At 41.3% G+C, this 18,760-nt stretch overlaps 1 protein-coding gene across 3 annotated transcripts in view; it reads left to right on the top strand.

The window, feature by feature from the left end:
- Positions 1-874: 874 nt before the first annotated feature.
- The window catches only part of SH3RF1 (SH3 domain containing ring finger 1), a 92,294-nt gene continuing 74,408 nt past the window's right edge, over positions 875-18,760 (top strand). The window contains exons 1-2 of one of the 3 annotated variants that reach the window (XM_063336687.1): positions 875-1,010; positions 2,514-3,003. In XM_063336687.1, coding sequence (XP_063192757.1) covers positions 2,617-3,003 — 387 coding nt within the window. In that variant the 5' untranslated portion in view covers positions 875-1,010; positions 2,514-2,616. Of the gene's footprint in view, positions 1,011-1,344; positions 1,381-1,709; positions 1,915-2,513; positions 3,004-18,760 lie in introns of those variants that run through there. The other 2 variants (XM_063336688.1, XM_063336690.1) reach the window with 2 other exon arrangements.

Here is an 18,760-nt window from a genome sequence, read left to right as displayed (position 1 = left end):
CAAGCACTTCATCTCCCTAACATAAGGCGGGGTGCGTGCGTGTGTCAAGAAAGACACCTATTTCGGGCAGTTTCTGACCTCGCTTGACTATTTACTTGAGCAACACTAACAAATAACTTTCTGTCACCCCGCGAGAGGCACGCACACCCGAGCTTAATGCGTTAAGCCGCATTCGACCTTATGGCAGAGCGGTCTGCGAGGCCCCGAGAGAGCACCGCTGCTCTGGAGGGCAGCACTCCACGGGACAAGGCACCCACCTGCCTCCCTCCCCTGCCCGCCCCTCACCGCCGCACAGAGGCGGGAAACGCCGCGACTCCCCCCCACCCCCCCGGACCCAGGCCTCACCGCTGCCCCACCGACACCCTGCGCCCTTCGCGCCGGGAGCAGGGGGCGCACAGCCGGGGGCCGGGCCCGGGTGCCCCTGGCTGGAAGAGGCCCCCACCTCGCCCCACACAAACCGGTTTCTTCCTTCCGTAGGGCCTGGCAGCACCCCGGGCCTGATTTACCACAGAGATCGGGGGGAGGCCCCCGACCACCCGCCCGTTTTCCACCCCCAGGCTCTTGGCGGCAGCCCCCGGTGCCCGGCCGGGCCTCCCCCCTCACGAACTGGGCGGGAAGCGCCTCCCCCCGCCGGCGCGGCGGCGGATCCCCCGCCAACCCTCACCCCGCGGCACCTGGCGAGGGGGCGGTAGGGAGGAAGGGACGGCCGCCACGGCCCAGCGCCCCGTCCTGCCTTCTCCCGTGAGGGGAGGTGCTGCCTCTGAGGGGAGGCGGCCCGGGTCGGGCCGGTGGCCGCCCTCCCCGCGGCCCCCTCGGCGGGGCGGTGCCGGGCGGGGCGGTGCCGCCCCTCGCGTCAGCCCTGCGCGGCGGGGCGGGGAAGGGGACGGGAGCCTCGGCTGCCGCGGCGGGAGAGGCAGCACCGGTGGGGCCAGCGGCGGCGGCTCCTCCTCACGGGAACAAAGCGGGGCCGGCGCAGCCCCCCCCCCGGCCCGCTGCGGCGCCACACGACGGTGAGAGCCGGCTGAGGGACGGGGAGGGGGGTGGTGGGCGGCCTCCCCAGGGACCCTCCCGCGCCCCCTCAGGGGCGGCTCGGCGCGGCGGCGGGGCCGCAGGCCCGACCCCCCCCTTCCCCTTCCCCTCACCGCCGCGGGGCGGGGTGACAGCCCTCTGCCCCGGGCCTGCCTCCTTCCCCCCGCCCCGCCGCGGGATGCACCTCCCGGGGGAGCCGGCCCCGCTCGCCCCTCACCCCGGGGGCCCGCGGAGGGGTGCGTACCGCCTGGCGCGGGGTCTGACTGCCTGCGAATCGCTTTGAAAAGAGGGGGGGTGGGGGGGAATGTAAATAAATAAAGGAGCCGGTATGGACGCGGAGCCCGATGGCAGGTAGGTGCGGGGACACGCGCCCGGGGAGCCTAGCCAGCCGCTTCCGCAGGCCGGCGGCGGGCCGTGGGTGGAGGTGCTCAACTTTGCCCAGAGCCCGGGCTTGACAGCCCCGGAGGGGCTGGACGGGGCTGCGGGGCTGGCCGGGCCACCGCCGCGGGGAACGCCGGAGCAGGGGCCGGGGCTGGGGCCGCGTCGCCCCGCCAAGTACGCGGGCGCGTAGCGACCGGGACCGCCGAGCTCAACAAGCGGTTTTCTTCCCTGGTGTGACTTCCCGCAGAATGAGATTATATTTTTTTTTTTAGGGGTCGTCTTGGTGGTGGGATTTTTTTTTTTTTTTCCTCTGCCTTTACCCAGCCCCTCACTGCGTACCCTTAAGCTGGCCGAAGACTCGTCCCCTCTGTGGCTGCGTACGCAGCGCTGCTGTTGTCCTAACGCTGTGGCAGTGGCACTTCCTGCTGTAAATCACTTCGCGATAGTTTTTGAAGGGCTTCTTAAAGGCGGCACTGTTAACGAACCCGCCTGTCAGTGCCTCCGGTAAGCTTAAAATCTGGTGAGCCAGAGGCTGTTTGCAAGACTGATGTGCTTAACGTGCGGCTCTTTTCACAGAAGTGGTAGAAATGTAGCCTGTTATCGGCTTACTCTTGGCATAAATGTAGTTCCCCTTGCTACGCCTTATTGGTGTACGCTCTGTTGTTTTGGACACAGTTGTAGTTACCGTCGCCGTCTTCTCATTGTGGAAAAGGCTGATTTCAATTAAATGTTCAGAGACACAGGTGTATTAAGCAAGGGCTACGAAAAGTAAGCTTTATTATAATGCTGTACTGGGGATAGCTCTTCATTCTGGACTGATGTGAGAGAATAGAATTACTTGCGATTAAAATTTATGGGGACTTGAATTTAAAACCCTTAGCTGTTAGGTTTTGTTACAATGTTTTAAATAACTAGATATATTAATGTAGATTGCTATTAGTATGTATTGGTATTTTGATGTTTCTTTCATTTACTGGAAATACCTACTGAACTAGTCTAGAGTTCTTTTATTTTGCTCCTTGTATGAACATCTTCATATAGAATAGTCTTGCTGACTCTTTTTTTCCAGCTTATTAATGCCTTTTTCCCTCAAAAAATTTCAGAGCATGGTCAGAAGAGGAATGGATGTAACATGATATCCTTGGAGTGCTCAAAACACACAAATTCTGCAAAAATTTTGGTTTTTGGTTAAGTAATACAAAGAAAATGGATGAATCAGCTTTGCTGGATCTGTTGGAGTGTCCTGTTTGCTTAGAACGCCTTGATGCTTCTGCAAAAGTCTTGCCTTGCCAACACACATTTTGTAAACGCTGTCTGCTGGGCATTGTGAGTTCTCGAAATGAACTTCGATGCCCAGAGTGCAGGACTTTAGTGGACTGCAGCGTTGACGAACTTCCCAGTAATATTCTGCTTGTTAGACTACTGGATGGCATCAAACAGAGGCCTCGAAAACCCAGCGCTGGTGGCGGGACTGGTAGCACAAATGCTTTAAGAGTCCCCATCAACACTGTAGCTAATTGCGGATCAAAGGACCTGCAGACCCCTCAAGTTGGACAGCAGCAAAGGGTGCAAGCACGGAGCCCTCCTGTTAGGGTAAGTACTACGTGATGGTGGTATTTTGTTGCAATCGCATCTTTTCCTGCACTGTTTCAAAACATTCAATGGCCTCTGCTTCAGGATAAGGGCAGTCAGATAGTAAATATGGCAAAACAGTATTTTTGAGAACTGTTGTAGACTTCTAGCAAAACACATCAGTGTTCTTATCAGTATTGGTTTAATGTTATGTAAATACCGGTAATAATGGGTCCTTATTAAATCTCAGTTGTTCAGGTAAGGAGAAGAAAAGCATCTCAATATGTTAACTGTCTTATTAAAAGGAAGTCAAATAGAACAAGATAATTTATGTGGAAAGCTTAAGTAATTGTCAAGGATAAACATCTTGTGAAGAACACTCGAAATATTTCTTGGTTTGTCAACTGCAAGAGTTTTTATTTTGGCTCTTGTGCTTTCTGTAATGACTGTCAGTAAATTTCCTCTGGATTACATCTAACGAATGTTAAACATTAGCAGGAAAGTTACATTGTTCTTGAAGTTGTGAAGGTTTTGCCATTGGCTTCTAAGGAGCTAGATTTTTACTTTTCTTCCTTTAAAAAGAAATCTTTGAATTACTGTGGTCTGGTGAGTTATTTGTACTCTCAGTCCTCGCCCCTTCTTTAATTAGTTTTTCCTCAAAGTATTTTTTCGAAGTGATTTGGAAAATCATGTACTGTAATGGGAAGACATTACCTTCTGCCTGTACTCCTGTTCCTTCCTAGGATCTGTGCAACCTGTAGATTCCGTCATACCTTATAATCAAGATTCAATAGCCTCATTTATGATTATCCATTCTAGAGCCTGTATCGGGAAATATAATTTTACGAGATGTCTGACCTTGCTGTGTTTTATCTAATGACAAGGCAGATCAGCTTCCCTGAAAGGTTTTGCTGCCCATTTTGTGATGCTCGTGTATTCAGACTTCCTGTGTTTGAAGTGAAATTTCTTGGAAGGTTGAGGTGGTTTCCTTCTTCTGAAGTTTATTTTATTTTTAAGAAATGTCTTGAGGAGTTCCAAGGAGAGGGCTTAAACGTGCATTTGGCAGGACTAGTATTTATTTTAAAATATAGCTGAATTATTTAGTTTACTTACCTAATGAAGGAAGCCTTACACCGGTTTGTCCTCAGCTGTACTTAGATGATTGGAATCTCTCTAAAACATCTTAGATAACGCTTCTTAAGTTTGCATAGGGATTTAAAACACAGGTGTTCTTCCATTAGATTGTATTGTTTTGTCTGCTTGGTAGAGACTCTCATTAGGTTCTTTACTTTAGAATATAAAAATAATAATTATCATGCCACTTCCTGTTAATGAGTTTTATTCTGCATAGAGATTAATTGGTAAGGGAGGAGAGAAGATGATGTGGTGTTTCTTTTTCTTTCAAAAGGTAAACCTTAATAAATGCTGCAAAGAAGCTTCAGCAGTATCAAAACCAGTCTGGTCTTCTCCAGAACCTTAAAGTGTTTACCATGATACCTTGCATTTGCAAAAGCTCTTCAATTTAAAGCAAATCAAAATACCCATGTAGCTTTTTAAATATATTTTTCTGTCGACCCTTGTAAATAACTGCGTATTTTCAGAGATGGCGGCTTCTCCCAAAAGGCTTCTGGTGCAGCAATGTACTGCATATGTGAATGACTGCACTTCAGTTTCTCAAAGCTTTATTAGAAAAAATAAAACTGAATATGTAATATTCTCTCTCTTTTTTTTTTAATGTTCTATAATATCCTGTTGTGCAACATTTGCATTTCCAGATGTTGTACAGAGTAGAAAGTGATAACATATGGAATGTTGCTTCAATTTATTAGTTATGCTGTACCGTATGCCATTAAGATTGTGACCATGTGTATTCCTCATGCAATTAACTGATACTCAGTGTATATTAGTAATAGATTTCAGCATTTAACAGTAAGTCTGAGTACATCGGTGTTTCTGGGGTTTCACAGGCATTCTTGTGTCTTCTTTCCTTTGGGAGACAGAGGAAGATGATCTTCTCATCTCTTGTCCACTTTTTCCAGACCCTTTCTTACTAGGAAGGCAGTACTTTTGAGAACAGAAACCGACTCTGAGGGATAAGAAAGGGGAGATACGAAGAACTTTTCCTTGTTCTATATGAAAAATGTTTTTTAAAAAAAAGTCTAGAAAGCAAAATGCCAATTTAATGGAGAACGTTGAAGTGAATGCCCTACTTGTTTTGCTAACTGTAACTTAAAGATGGTTGCAAACAGAGTTCCTCTCTGGGAATTGGAGAGGAAAATCTGTTTCTAGATGAGTGGCAGAGTCAGATTTCCTGAACTAATTTTGCTGAAGGGGAACTAGTAAATGAAAGTTGCTGTTATGTTAAATGAAGTGAACGTGGATGAAGGCTGTCAAGTCATAAACATTCTGCTTATACCCTGAAGTAATACTAAGCTCATAAATGCCCTTTCAGAGGATGCCATAATTTTCAGAAAAAGTTAATACAGCATGTACTGCAGCGTGATTTCCTGAACTGTATCAATGACTACGGAGCTGCCAGCCCTGTTATTGCACAGTACTATGTATATTGCATTCTCTGTATGTATGTGGTGACACATGGCAATAAACAAACAAATGGTTCCTTGAGTCTTAAAACTAATGAAGCTGAGTGGGTGGTGGGGATTAACAAATCCTGTGCCTTGTATCTCCCCCACTGCAATAACCCTGTTTCTTTCTGTAACCTCTATAATCTTTCACTGCTGTAACAACTGCAATTTCTCACTTCAAGTTTTAAACCTCTTTCTATTCCCCGCTATTTTGATACATAAAGCCTTCTGTGCCTTTCCCCGGGTACTGGCTGGACAAAGGCAGCATACTACTGCACCTGATGGAAAACTGGGTTTGCTGACTGCCCATCTCTTCAGTTCTGAGCAGCCAGCTTGCCTGGGAGAACAAATAATACTTATGCCCATGCTGCAGCTTCCTCTCTGGTAGAGATGCTAATTTAATGCTTTTTTTGGCTCTTTTTTTTTTTTTTTAAATGAAAAACTTCAGCTGGGTTGACAGCTTGGACGAGCTGTAAGAACCACAGCCTTCTGTCAAATCTGCTTGGGACTAGTTATCAGGAGCAAGTTATTGAGGGCTGTTGAGGGAATGTGTGATCACATGAGCCTCATTTCCTTCAAAAGAGCATTTGCAAATTTTAAGGTACTTACTTTCAAATTTATGCTCATGTTATTCATCTTGTCATTTTCACAAAGTATGTTAAACAGGTATTATCTTAAGTTCCTTATGGTAGTTATATGAGGGTGTGCTTATTGCAGGAGCCTTAAACGTAGCTGTGTGCGTAAGTTGATAGATATTGGAGAGCTGCTCTAATTTCTCTACTAGAGGATAGATTTAAGTTGATACACATCCAACTTCTCTTTTCCCTTGAATTTATATGTTCCTAACACATACCAGTTCTCCTGATAGTTTCTTTATAGTCCCAGTTTCTGAAGTTAGGGCTATCATCTCAGCAGAACCTAGAGCGGAGTTGTCTAGACAGTCTGAAATCTCATCACTGCTGAAAATAATTTTTTTAATAATGTTTTCAGCTGTTCTCTGGACCAAGTGTAGGCAGGAAGAGATAAGCAAAGGATTCAAATGATTTCCCTTTTTGAAAGAAAAGCATGAATAGCTCAAAAATTGGCCCTGCCTAATCGAGTTGATGCTTATGCTGAATCGATGTATTGAAGTATCGATAGTGTAATTTGGGTATATATATGTCAATGGGAAACCTTATCAAGAAATGTTACAGTGCAGACAATGGTAAAGTCCTAAAGCTCTTCCCTTTTTTCTTGTTTTTATTCTGGAAAGCTATTATCTCTGGTAATACCACTTGTGGTGAAGTCTTCTTGAAATAAGAGGGTAAAGGAACATTACAGGCCATACTAGCAGATGCTCATTTAGGTGTTAAAGAGGGCTTTCTAACTTGATCAGTAATTTCCTGCTCTGTGCATACCTAAAACATCATTTTTCTATTATGAACTACTAACATCTGAGGTATTTGCGATAAACTCTTATAAACTGAAGAGGAATGAAAAACCCACAAGTAGGTCGTTCCATGAGTTTCTGCTAATGCTCACCTGGGTTGCGTTAGCAATGTAAACCCACATGTCCATTCTCCTACTTGTGTAGGACAGGAAAGCAACAGTAAAATTTTAAATTCCTACATCCATACTGCCACAGCAGCAGTCATTTGGGATCCAGTAGGCCTGCCTGGGAACTGCCGAAGCAGGTTTAATGCCAAAAAGTAAAATAAATGTAGCCAGGTTCTCTTCCACAGCTGAACTTGGCACACAACTTGGGGCAGTAGGGACAATGGGCCACCTTCTGGTCTGTGACGACTTCAGCAGGTCAGGCTTCTCTGTTGGACTCTTCATGGTGTTAGCAATCAGTTTTCTTTTATCCTAACCCCCCTGGAGAAAAGAGCTCAGGGTGGCAGCTTGCACACTTTGACAATTTAGCAGGATTCAAAAACCTGATAGGAGCTGAATAAAACAAGTGCTGCTATTGTACCTGTGACACTCACTGGCCTAGTGAGATCCTGGCAGAACTTCGTTATCAAAGGAGACTTCTTAATGATTAGAAAACAGCGATGGGACGGAAAATATGCATTCATAGATCAAAACTTTTAATAAAGGATTGAAAATAAATATAGGGATTGCCAAGCATAGCAGCAGGTTTAGATTGGAACAGATGTTTAAATCGTCTCTGAACAAGAGTCATCAGAATAAAATAGAAACATCATATCAGTAAACATCTGCTGGTCAGGTGCTCTTAGAAGAGGCTCACATTTTGATAATAGATTAGTTGGTAAAGTATGCCACTTTGCGGGGAAAAGTGGTTGTAGAAATATGCAAGAAACAGTGGCTAATGCAGTTAGTTTCATGATTGGCATTTGTGATGGTAGGCTGGAGAATCATTAGTTGATGGTACAATCCTCAAAATCAGGTATGTGTAAAAATTTGTACAAAATCTGCTTTCCCCCTTACAATTTTGTTCTTTTTTTAAAAGTATCTTATTGTTGTCTGTGTAGTTTTAATTATGCATTCCTGCATATATTCCATGCTATAAAAGTAAGGAGTGTCAAGGTGCAACTTTAACATGTGGAATATCTTAATTTGAGAATGTGGACATAGGTGCCTATTCATATTCCGGAGTGATCATTAGAAAAAATTTGGGGAGGCCTCTCTAAATCGTGTATGCATGCTTTTGTTTCTTTTCACACTTTCTGAAATACCAGATTCTGCTTTTGTATTTCCAGTTGCTTGTACAGTTTTAATTACTTCTTTGTAACACTTTTGAATCCCTTGTTAAGCTAGATAAAATTTAATGGAGATTATAAATATAAAAGGAAAATAGACTGTCTCTCATGGTGTTAATGTGTTTCCTCTCTGAGATAAGTAAGTAAGTAAAGAGAGGGGAGGATAAGCAAAAGGAGGAATTGTCTCAGTATCCAAAGGCATTGGGCTGGGGTTGAGAGCTTCCGGGCTCAGTTCCTGGCTCTGCCACAGACATCCTTTATAACCTTGCACAGAGTCATTCAAAGCTCTTTGTGCCTCTGTTTCCCATCTGCAGATATGACTGATAGTACTTCCTTTGTTTGACTTGCTATTTAAACTGTATATTCTTTAAGGCAGAGATTGACTTTCTTATTTTGGATGTATCTATAGGGTGCTTTACAATGGGTCCACAGTCTCAGTTGAGGTCGGTAGATACTGCTGTTCACTCTTTAAAGCGTTGACTTCCTCAGTACTGGAGAACTGTTCATAATCCATTTCCTGTACCAAAGATGGTCCAGTGCCTAGTGTCATTGTTAAAAGAATTTAATTTTGTGTTTGGATGTTTAATAGGGAATCGCATAAATACCTCAGTGAGGAAAAACCAGACACTTAAAAAAAAAAAAATAATCTGTATAAGCTGGTGTTCTGTTCTTCAGCTAGAGAAATCTGCATCCAGCTGGCACACTGGTGTGTAGAACTGATTGTGTTTTGAAAAGGATAAAAAGAGAATATATAATGTGAATGGTGTTGGCAGTACGGAAATATTTAATTCCATACTTTGAATCTCGATAGCAATCTTTAACCTGCCAGCTAACATTAATCTGCTTGATAAAATAGTTGTGAAACCAATGTAATCCCTTTATTTTGAAAATAATTAAGTTTTGAAGTAAGGTGATCTATAAACTAAAAAACAAATCCACAGTATTTAAGTGTGATACTTAAATGTCTTTTTATTATTTATTTTTTCTGATAGCCTTTATTTTTAATTAGTAGAAGATACTGTTGTAGGATTGCTTTGTTTTCAGGTGGAAGAGGGGGCTGTCTTTATTTCCCTTCGTCTTCCAATTTAATATCCCACCATTTCTTCAGATTCGTTTAAAACAGCCTGCCTGAAATAAAATGGTGTCTTTTTCCCTCCACTGTAATTTGGCCGGTGAGTTACAGGTTATTGCTCTACTCGAAAAGCTTTGATCATTCAGAAAGCTTAAACTTCTGTGAAAAAAGGAAGTCTAAAACCCTTACTTTTAATGGGCTCATGAAGGGGAGCAGTTTTTTTTAAAGAGAATAAAAATGTTTTAATTTTTCTCTTATGATCACACAAATCAAATACCAATAAAGTTGCTTTACAGAGGTGGTCCCGGGTCTGGTTAGCAGTCAGTCAGCAGTGCTATTGCTGTGTTTCTGGGTGCATAGCGTCTAGCTTCCTGCAGTGGCTACCTCTTGTTCGGTGGCTTAATAGACATCCTGGACTGTAGGAAGAGCTGAAGGGGCTGACTGGGATGGGGTCAGCTAGAAATCCTTCTCCTCCCCTCTCCTTTACCTGTGTGAAGTGGTTTTCACGTGGTACTTCCTCTGCTTACCCCTGTGTTTAGTGTATGGATAGGAACTGCGGAAAACAGCAAGCCTGAAACTGCAGCTGTGATAATAAAACTGGAAACTTGTTATGTTGAATTGTTTGTCTGTCTTTTGGTGGACTTCCTCTTGCAGTGCGTTTGGCCTTCTCCTTATGATGTGCTTAACACCTTCCTTGGTCTTTTCTTTGGCTCCATCATTGTCCTTTATTCAGACGTTCTCTCGCCTCTGATCTGAGTGTACTACTTCCAAGAAAAAGAAAACATAGATCTTTCTTTCCTCTTGTGTCCAATTTGTCCTTGATCGTGTCAAAAGTAGGGAAAATAAAATAAGCAATAAGAAAGAAAATGTTCTGTTGAAGTATCAGGACTACAGACACTCGTGTGGAATGTATGACTAAGTCTTCTAAATGAATGAGGAGCAAGAAGTGTAGGTTAATATTACTGTATTGCTGTGGCTTCTTGGTTTAAAATTTTCCTTTTTTTTTTTTTTTCTTCTTCTTTAAATCACTGGCTATATGCAATCCGGGTGTGGGCAAGAATCTGTCTCAGTAATTAAGGCTGAAATATGTGGTCAGCCCTGTTCATACATACACCTTGTTACTGGGTGCACAAAGGAAAAGCGTGCATCTGGTGTGTGTGTACCAAGAATGGCTGCTTTGAGATGGACTAATTTTAGGACAGAAATGGCCCTGAGGTGGGAGAATCACACCCTCCAGGGGAGTATTCTTTTCTGCACTTTTTACCTTTCTTCATCTTCCAAACTCATGAAGATCGCTTCAGCCTTTCTGATCTGTCTTGACAAGTGAATGGATACCTTGACTCTGGCACATGTTCAGAATGCTGAAGAATGTAGATATTGTGTGTGTGTGTGTGTGTTACAGATTTCCACTTTTCTATAGACCTAAGACGGAGAGGGGAAAAAAACTTCTTCAAAGGCAGCTTCTAAGAGATGATGTGTGCCCCTGGACGAGTGCTGTTTTGCAATTTTGTGTAACTGGTGTACTTAAGTTATACTTCAATGTCCGCAGTCCAAGCCTGAAGCATTAGGACAAGGAAGCAATAGCTCCACTGCTTTGTTCTCCTTTGGTGTCCAGGTGTGTCAAATTCTGGCCCAGCAGTGCTGACAGTTGAAGTTATCATCTTGGCAGACATCTTTTAGATGTAGCACTGTCTGTGCAACCAGAATCCTGGGTATAGAGGGGGAGATGGCAGCACCGTCCTCTACTTTATCGTCAAACTAAACAGTAGGGCTAGTCCTAGTGCGAGCCTTGCTGCACTGAGAGTGCCTGAATAACTGTTTTTGTTTATTCTCATCCCATAGATGTTGCTGAGGCTGCCACGCAGTTTGGGCACGAAGCCCCTAGCTGGTCTTGGTCAGTATAGAGGCAAACAATTAAGTCTGTTTTCTCTTTTGCATGCTCTTACACATCAGGAAGTCATAGAGACAGGAGGATGCTCTGGAGATAAGGACAGTCACTCCAAAGACAGAAACTGAGTCCAGTATTTGGAATTCTTTGACATGTAATGCTTACATGCATATCTCTAAAATGTCATTCAGTGTTCCCTGGAAACATACAGGATTGGATTCTGCAGTTGAGGGGAAATTGAAACACAGAACTCAAACTCAACTCTTCATTTAAAGACACTGTTGCCAAAGTGTCTCAGAGTCTGAGCCTGCTAGGTACGTGAAAATCAACTGTGGCGCATGTGAGCAATCCACCGCAGCAGTCATTTATCCCTGTACCCTCAGAAGCTTAGGACTGTGACACTCAAATATTTGATGCTTGTTGTGGCACTCAAGCATGTGATTTGTTATCCAAAGCTAGGTTTTTGCAGCATGAGATTATGAGTACTTCAGAATTCTAAGTAATTTAATTTCTTGTCTACGTCTTTGTTCCTACCTTGTTTGGCCCTTGATCAGTTCACCACCACCTATAGTATAAGCACTTAAACTTTCAAGTATAAAAAACCAGAACCTGCAAGAATGTGTCTGATCTCCTAAAAATGAGAACAAGATTCTCTCGTGCATGCTTTCTCTCTTTCTCAGTAACTTTGTTTGAAATGGTGCTGATATGCTCAGCCTTCCACATATAATTTTTAAAATATGGTGTAAATTTGTGTTTGGTTGTTTGCTTTGTTTTGTTTGTTTTGTTTGTTTTGTTTTGTTTTTTAATTGAACTAAAAGATCTGGTCAAGTGCTTATTTTCTGTCGTCCAAGTTGTCATGATTCTTCAGAGTCAAACATAGATTGTCCGTTTTTATTTTCTGTACGTGTGCAAAGTATAATTTTAATTTCTAGCTCAGAAGTATGCTATTCATCATAAATGCATTTTGATCAAAGGTAGGCATTTCAATGTTGCTTAAAAATGAATACAAATATCATTCTCCTCCTCTCTGAAGTGAAGGAGCGTTGCCAGTGTTGCACAGAAGATAAGCCGGGCATCAGAGGGTGTCCTATTGGACTTCCTAACACCTGAAACATTCCTCAGTCTTTAGTATTCCTTTGTAAATAAAACTGATTTTGTTTCATGGCATTAGTGCTGCAATAAGGTGAGGTAACTCTGCTCTCCTTTTTATAAAGGAAATATGTGCACATTACCTCTCTTAACTTCCTCTTCTCAGCACCTAAACTTTCAAAATATACATGTACATTAAAAGCCTTTTAAAGAAGTGAAACATTGTTTTATCTTGCGTGAACCACAATTTTACAAGACAAGCTTTTGAAAAGCTCTGGTTAAAGACAAAAGTAGTCACTCCTACCAGACTTTCAAGCTGCTGAACTTGAAAAGGAATGTAGTCTTACTTGCACAGAGGAGCGAGAGGATCAATACCGAATAATTTGAAACAAGTCTCTTCAATTACTCTTTATTAGCATGCTGTCTTAATTCTTTAGGTTATAGTCTGCATTTTATTTATCTAAAAAAAATTGGGGAAGAATGAGGCACTTCTGCTTAAAAAGTGTTAAGATGAAAAGTGTTCAAAGATAATCAGATGACAATCTGAGTTGGCATATATAGGGCATAGCTGTTCCAGAAGCTTATTTTAAACAAATCCAGTAAAACTGAATTCAGTGCGCTGTGGTAGTGTGCCTCTGAGTAAAGATGAAGCTTTTATTCTGAAGCTGCGAGCTTGCTAAAAGAAAATCGATGTCTCATGGACCTTCACTTTTTGGTGTATGCCAGTGCCTTACTATTTCACATGGTCGTCTTTTTCATGAGCTAGATAAAGATCTGAGAGGAGACTCTTAAATCTTATCCACACAAGCAGAGTTAAGCCATTTTCAAAACCTGTTTAATTTAACACAGTTTTTAATCCACAGCCTTATTAAGTTAACAAGCCTTCAGCCTTGCCACCAGGTTCTGTAATCTTCTTAGATCTTCGGTCTAAGCAGGGCAGGGATAGTCAATAAGTAGATGAATAGATAATCTTTCAGAAGACATATAGGTCTTCCAGAAATACATGTTGATAGCTACACTGAGTTTTGAAGGGTTGAGAAGTGCTGATCTGAACTTACATTGAATATAAGACATGCTACCACAGTGCCTACAACGAGAGGAAAAAGTTGAAAGGACTATCACTTCATTTTGTTAGGGGGGAATAAAGGATTTTTTTTTTTTTAATGCATCGGTTCGTGCTTTACCGCCCAAAAATTTGGGTTAAATTTTAAATATAGAGTAGGGTAAATGAAAATAACCGTTTATTTCCTTGGCATTATGCATATGCCCATTAAGAGCTTCTTTGTGGTTGTTTCACAAGCTAGCATTGAAAATATTTCAGGCAGTCAGTAGTCTGTGGACCAGAATTTAAAAAACATCAATGGGGATAATGGGGTATTAGCCATGTTTGCAAGCTGCATATTACTTCTGTTAAGTTTTGGCTCTTCTAGCCCTGTTGAACTTAAGCCGTGTCCGTCTCCTGAGCAGAGCTCTTGATGTAGTGGAGCCGAAGGAAAAAACAGTTTATAGCGGGAGAAGACGAAGCCAGACGTGTTCAACACAGTACAAGAGCAGAGGAGGTGGATGTAGGGTGCAAGCCCGGTCTGGAAGATGCCAAGGGTGGCCTTGTATTTGGTGAGGGAGGTGGAAGAGCTGAGCAGGGAGTGAGTATGAGGCATGAAAGCAGTCTCTCATCTCGTTGAAAGAATGGGAGAAGGCCTCTGGGAGGAGATGGCTGGACAGCAGAGAAACTTCAATACTGATGGGTGACAAAGGGCTGAAAGGTCAAGTAATAAGGGAACAGAGGATAAGAGGACAGTGAATTAGGTTGAAAGAAGACAAACTGTGGTAGCTGATTTGTAACACAGCAATAGACATATTGGATAAAAAATGACAGGGAAGGAAATCAGATGAGGCAAGCAAGTCTCTGCTCACTGGAATTGAACTGGAGACCTGCTGAGGAGGATGTGCTGAAGGAATAAGTTGAAGAGTAGTTGAGGAAGGTTTTGGAGAGCATCAAAATAGAAAAGTCGATATGGAGGAGCTGGCTAGACAAGAAGTGAGAACAACAAGAATTAACTATGTTCGCTCATGTGTCATCTACATTCCTCCAGTATGTGTGTATTTTAATTTCAAAATACTGTGTATTTTATTTTTAATTGTTTAATTGTTTATTTTGAAATAGTGTGTCATGTACTACGTGACATGTAGAATATTTCAGTTCTAAAACGGTTGAAGAACTTCCTGTTCTGGACTGTGAGGATTATTTCTGGCATATCTCTCAAGCATTTTGAGATTCTTCACAGGATTCTAAAAAATGTCAGTTTTATTACCAATAAACTATTTTCACAGTTCTTCTAGAACCAATAAAGCTACAAATTTAAATCTTCTGTTCAATAGGAACAGGTCAGGTAGTGTCCTATGAATTGCGTGGAAATCAGAAAAGATCCTCAAAGAAGGAAGAAAAAAAAAAAGGAGCATTTGTGACTATTCTGATTTGGTAGCATTTTCTTTCACTTTACTTCTATGTTTCCTCAGTCTTTTGTGTTGTTCTTCAGTTAGAAATAAGAAAATAAGAATGTAAACATCCTACTGGCATTATAGAGCATGGCTACAATCTCACATGCTATTCTTTTGAATTTAGTTATGACAGATAAGAATGAATTTTGTGGGGCAAATTCTTCAAGCAAAATAACACAATATTTTCAGTATGTTTTCAGTCCCTTGGAACAGCTCACCTTTATGTGCTTAAAAGGAGAACTATCTTCCTAGAATTACGTTTTCAAAATACATGATTTTTGTTCAGTAAGGGAGATCTTTCTTTATCTTTACTTTCACTAATCAGTGGAATTGGTTTTTCAGTGGAGAAATAGAATAGGTAGTGGTCTTTTTCTGGGAACAGATTCCCAAAGCAGTTTACAATTTCAAGAAATGTTTATCTTCTCATACTGAAACCTCCAAACCCAGAAGGAAACATAAGGTCCATGAAAGCTTATTTCTAACTTCAGCTCCTGTTGTGGGTATATGTTCTTTACTCAGGAAATCATAGTTTTTCCTATATTCAAGTCAGAATTGCGTTGCTTGCAACAGGGAGCTGATGTCGTTTAGCTTCCCTGTTTGTTATTTTACCAGCTCTCTATCTTTAAAAGGAATAGTATAAAAGAGGTCAAAATCGATTTTAAACAGCATAGAAGAGGAACTGCTTATTCTACAAGAGTATTACACACACACAAAAAAAGGAGTCTCTATCAATACTCTTACTTCAAATTATCTGAGTTTGCACTGAAGGAATCCAAGAAAAAAGGAGGTGTGAGTTACAACAGCACAACTGTCAGGAAGCATTTGTGCCCTTTTTTTCCTGCAGCAATCACACAATTTTACATGCAAACTCAGATGCCATTTTAAAAATATTCTCTGAGTAAAATTTTATGTAACATGGCATCTTTAATCGTTTTAGAGCTTTTGAAATGTGTGCAATGCACATGCAGTTAGGCTATACCACACAATTCCTTACTTTTTAATGTTGATGAGAATTATGACAGTTAATGAGATAGATTGGTTGGTGAAGTTTATGCCCTTGTTTGTTGGATTTTGTAGGCTGTAGTTGTCCAAGTGGATGTATATTTTTATCTGGAGTGTACTGTTCAGTTCACAAATAATGAAATTAGATTAGAAATGGTAAAATAAAGAAGAAATAAAATTATTTTAGAGCCAATTTTGTACTTGCAGTAATGGAAGGATATGGATTTATAATATTCAGAGGCACGGTCCTCAGAAGAAATCCATGTCTGTGATGAAATTTTTCATCTGCTTACAAGGAGATTTCACTGCAGCTTCACTTAGATGTAGTCAGATTGAAGCCCAGTCACATATAGCCAGACTGAAGTTTAAGTTAGTTTATCGGAATCAAACAGAAGCATTAACTTGGTTGTTGTAATTAGATATGTCTTAGGGCTTGAAAAATCTTGTAGCCTAGTATGCAGTAATCACAGCATATTTGATGGTTGGGCTTGGTTAGTCTTGCCTAATGGAAAATGGAAAGTAAAGTATTCCAAATCATGTGTTTCAAGTAAATATTGAATAGTTGCCTCCAGGAATTCATAAGTTTTGTTTGCATAAATACCTTATGATGTTGGAGAAATCCTCTTCATGCTTAAACAGATAACCTCATCCTCAGATCTGGATGTTGGCTGCAGTCTCGTTTAGGAAATCATGGCTCGCTCTCCTCTAACTGCTATTTACAATGTAAGGGTAGGACCCCACATCTTCCTAGAAACAGCATTTAATTCTTGAGAAGTCAAATACCTCTGGTTCTCAAGGCTAGAACGTTAGTAGATTTGTAAGATTTCAGATGAGATGAAATCAAGTTATGTGCCAATTTTCGAGGTTTGAATGCATTAATGTGTTTAAAAACTCAGATTCACGTTCTTGCCATGTTTCCTCTTGGGGAAAGAGATAAAGTCAACGAAACTTTTGGTAGAGTGTGGCCTTCTGACCTAGGGGAAACCTTTGCTTTGTACAAAGGCAGACCAAACTTGGAACAGAATTCAAATGGCAGGGCTTTCTCAGTGTCCCAGAGCTCTGGTTTTGGGTGCAGACTCCAATTACTGAAGTCTACACTGCATATACTGCTAGATGCCAAGCTGTGCTTTGTTTTTGGAGAAGGTTGTTGATTTTTGTTACGATCAATGAATCTGAATGTCTTAGTAGTGGTACTCAGTGGATGAAATAGCATGTGATTTGTGCTGTGTTTTGAGAAAAGAATACTTTTTGCAGATTTCATTCCTCTGTTCAGCATATTAAGTTTAATAGAAGAAATCTGTCCAAAGTGGTTTTATGTAAACACTCACTGTGTTTATATTTTTCAAGGTCCCGTAGCTATAGAAATAAAATTGCAGTTTTGAACTTTGGTATTAAAATATACATTGGAAAATACTCCGTTGGAATACAGAGGAGTGTTAATGGCTTTCATGAAAACAGATCTGGTAAAAAATCAACAGGTCTAGTTAGTTATCCTTCATTAGAGGGACACTGGGCTTAGTGTTTCTGTGGCAGCTGAAGCAGTAGAAGCTGCTGCTAAACACGCTGATCAGCATAATAAAGCTGGAACAGCAGAGACTGCCCTATGAGGACTGATAAAACTGACGATAAATACCGCAGCTGGTCACTGGTTAGTGCCTGAAGAAAAATGGATTTTCTGAGAGAGGGTTAAAGGGAAAGAAGAAAAGAAGCAGAGGTGTGCATGAACCAGCAAGGCAACAGACAACACTCTAGAGAACCTGGGCCTTGCTGGTAGTACTAACAGTTCCACAGTATGTGGGTGCTATTTCTTGGTCATGTTATTTTCAGAGGTTCATGATTTTATGAATGTTCTTGGTAAATACTATTTTGAATTCTCATTTTGTCTTTCTAATGGAGGTAAGTCAGCAAGGACCTATGAATGTTGGCTAGCTGTTCAGATCAAGGGCTAGGAAATACTTTGTGGTTTATTCTTTTTGTTTGTCTTTGCACACGATGTTTTCAAAAGACACTGGAAAAAATAGCATTGGATACAGAAGTCCAGTGTTTTTTCTGTTTTGTCATTTTGTCAATATGCGCTAAATCTCCTTTAAGTGAATTACCTTAATTAACGCAATTCAGCCTTTGCTTCAGTATTTAACGTACTGTGAAGATTGGTACTGGTGATCGTAGTGGCTTAATCATGTAGACTTTTGGCCCCCCTTTCTAAACCTGAAGTTGTTCTGCTCTGTGAAAGTAAAACATCCACTGGAAAAAGGATTAAAACCCAACTGCCTACATCCCAAGTGAGTGCTTTGGTCATTGGGCCAGAGAATTGTTTTGCAGTCCCTTTCAGTGCTGTAATAGAGGTTAAGGGAAATCCATGCCAAGACATCTGTGGTTTGCTGGTTGGATCTCATGTCATGTTGGATCATGTATTGCAGGTACTAATGACACTTTTTATGGAAATAGCACCTTTTTCTTTTTTTTTTTTCTCTCCTTAATCTCCTTGTTTGTGTCCCCAATGAATTATTTGGTGAGATAAAATAATTCTGATTGTACATTTTGTCTAGAAAGCACAAAATTAAGTATGGCTTGAAGTGTGGTTTTCCCCTACTTTTTGACTATCAGGTGGGGAACATAAAATTGGTTGTTTGTGTTGGCTTAGCTGTGATATTTCTCTTCTCATTTTCCTCTGTAATGTAAAGAGGAGATTAATTTAGGAGAAAATAGTTCGTTTCTGACTTCTGTTTTTAATGAGAAAACAGCATCTCTTGGGATAAACTTTCAGATGTTGGAGCATTATTGTTTTGAAAGAAACTAATATTTATCAAAGCATAAATCAAGGGTTTTTTACAAGTTAAATAGCTTTTAAAAAGACAGCCTTGAAAGCATACATAACTTTGAATATTACATTTCAGGTTAGCTATATCTCTATGATCTTGTGGGGATTGTATGTCTACTG

Source organism: Chroicocephalus ridibundus, chromosome 5 (assembly GCF_963924245.1).
Source record: "Chroicocephalus ridibundus chromosome 5, bChrRid1.1, whole genome shotgun sequence".
Taxonomy (NCBI): domain Eukaryota; kingdom Metazoa; phylum Chordata; class Aves; order Charadriiformes; family Laridae; genus Chroicocephalus; species Chroicocephalus ridibundus.
This window is presented reverse-complemented; position numbering and strand designations above follow the sequence as displayed.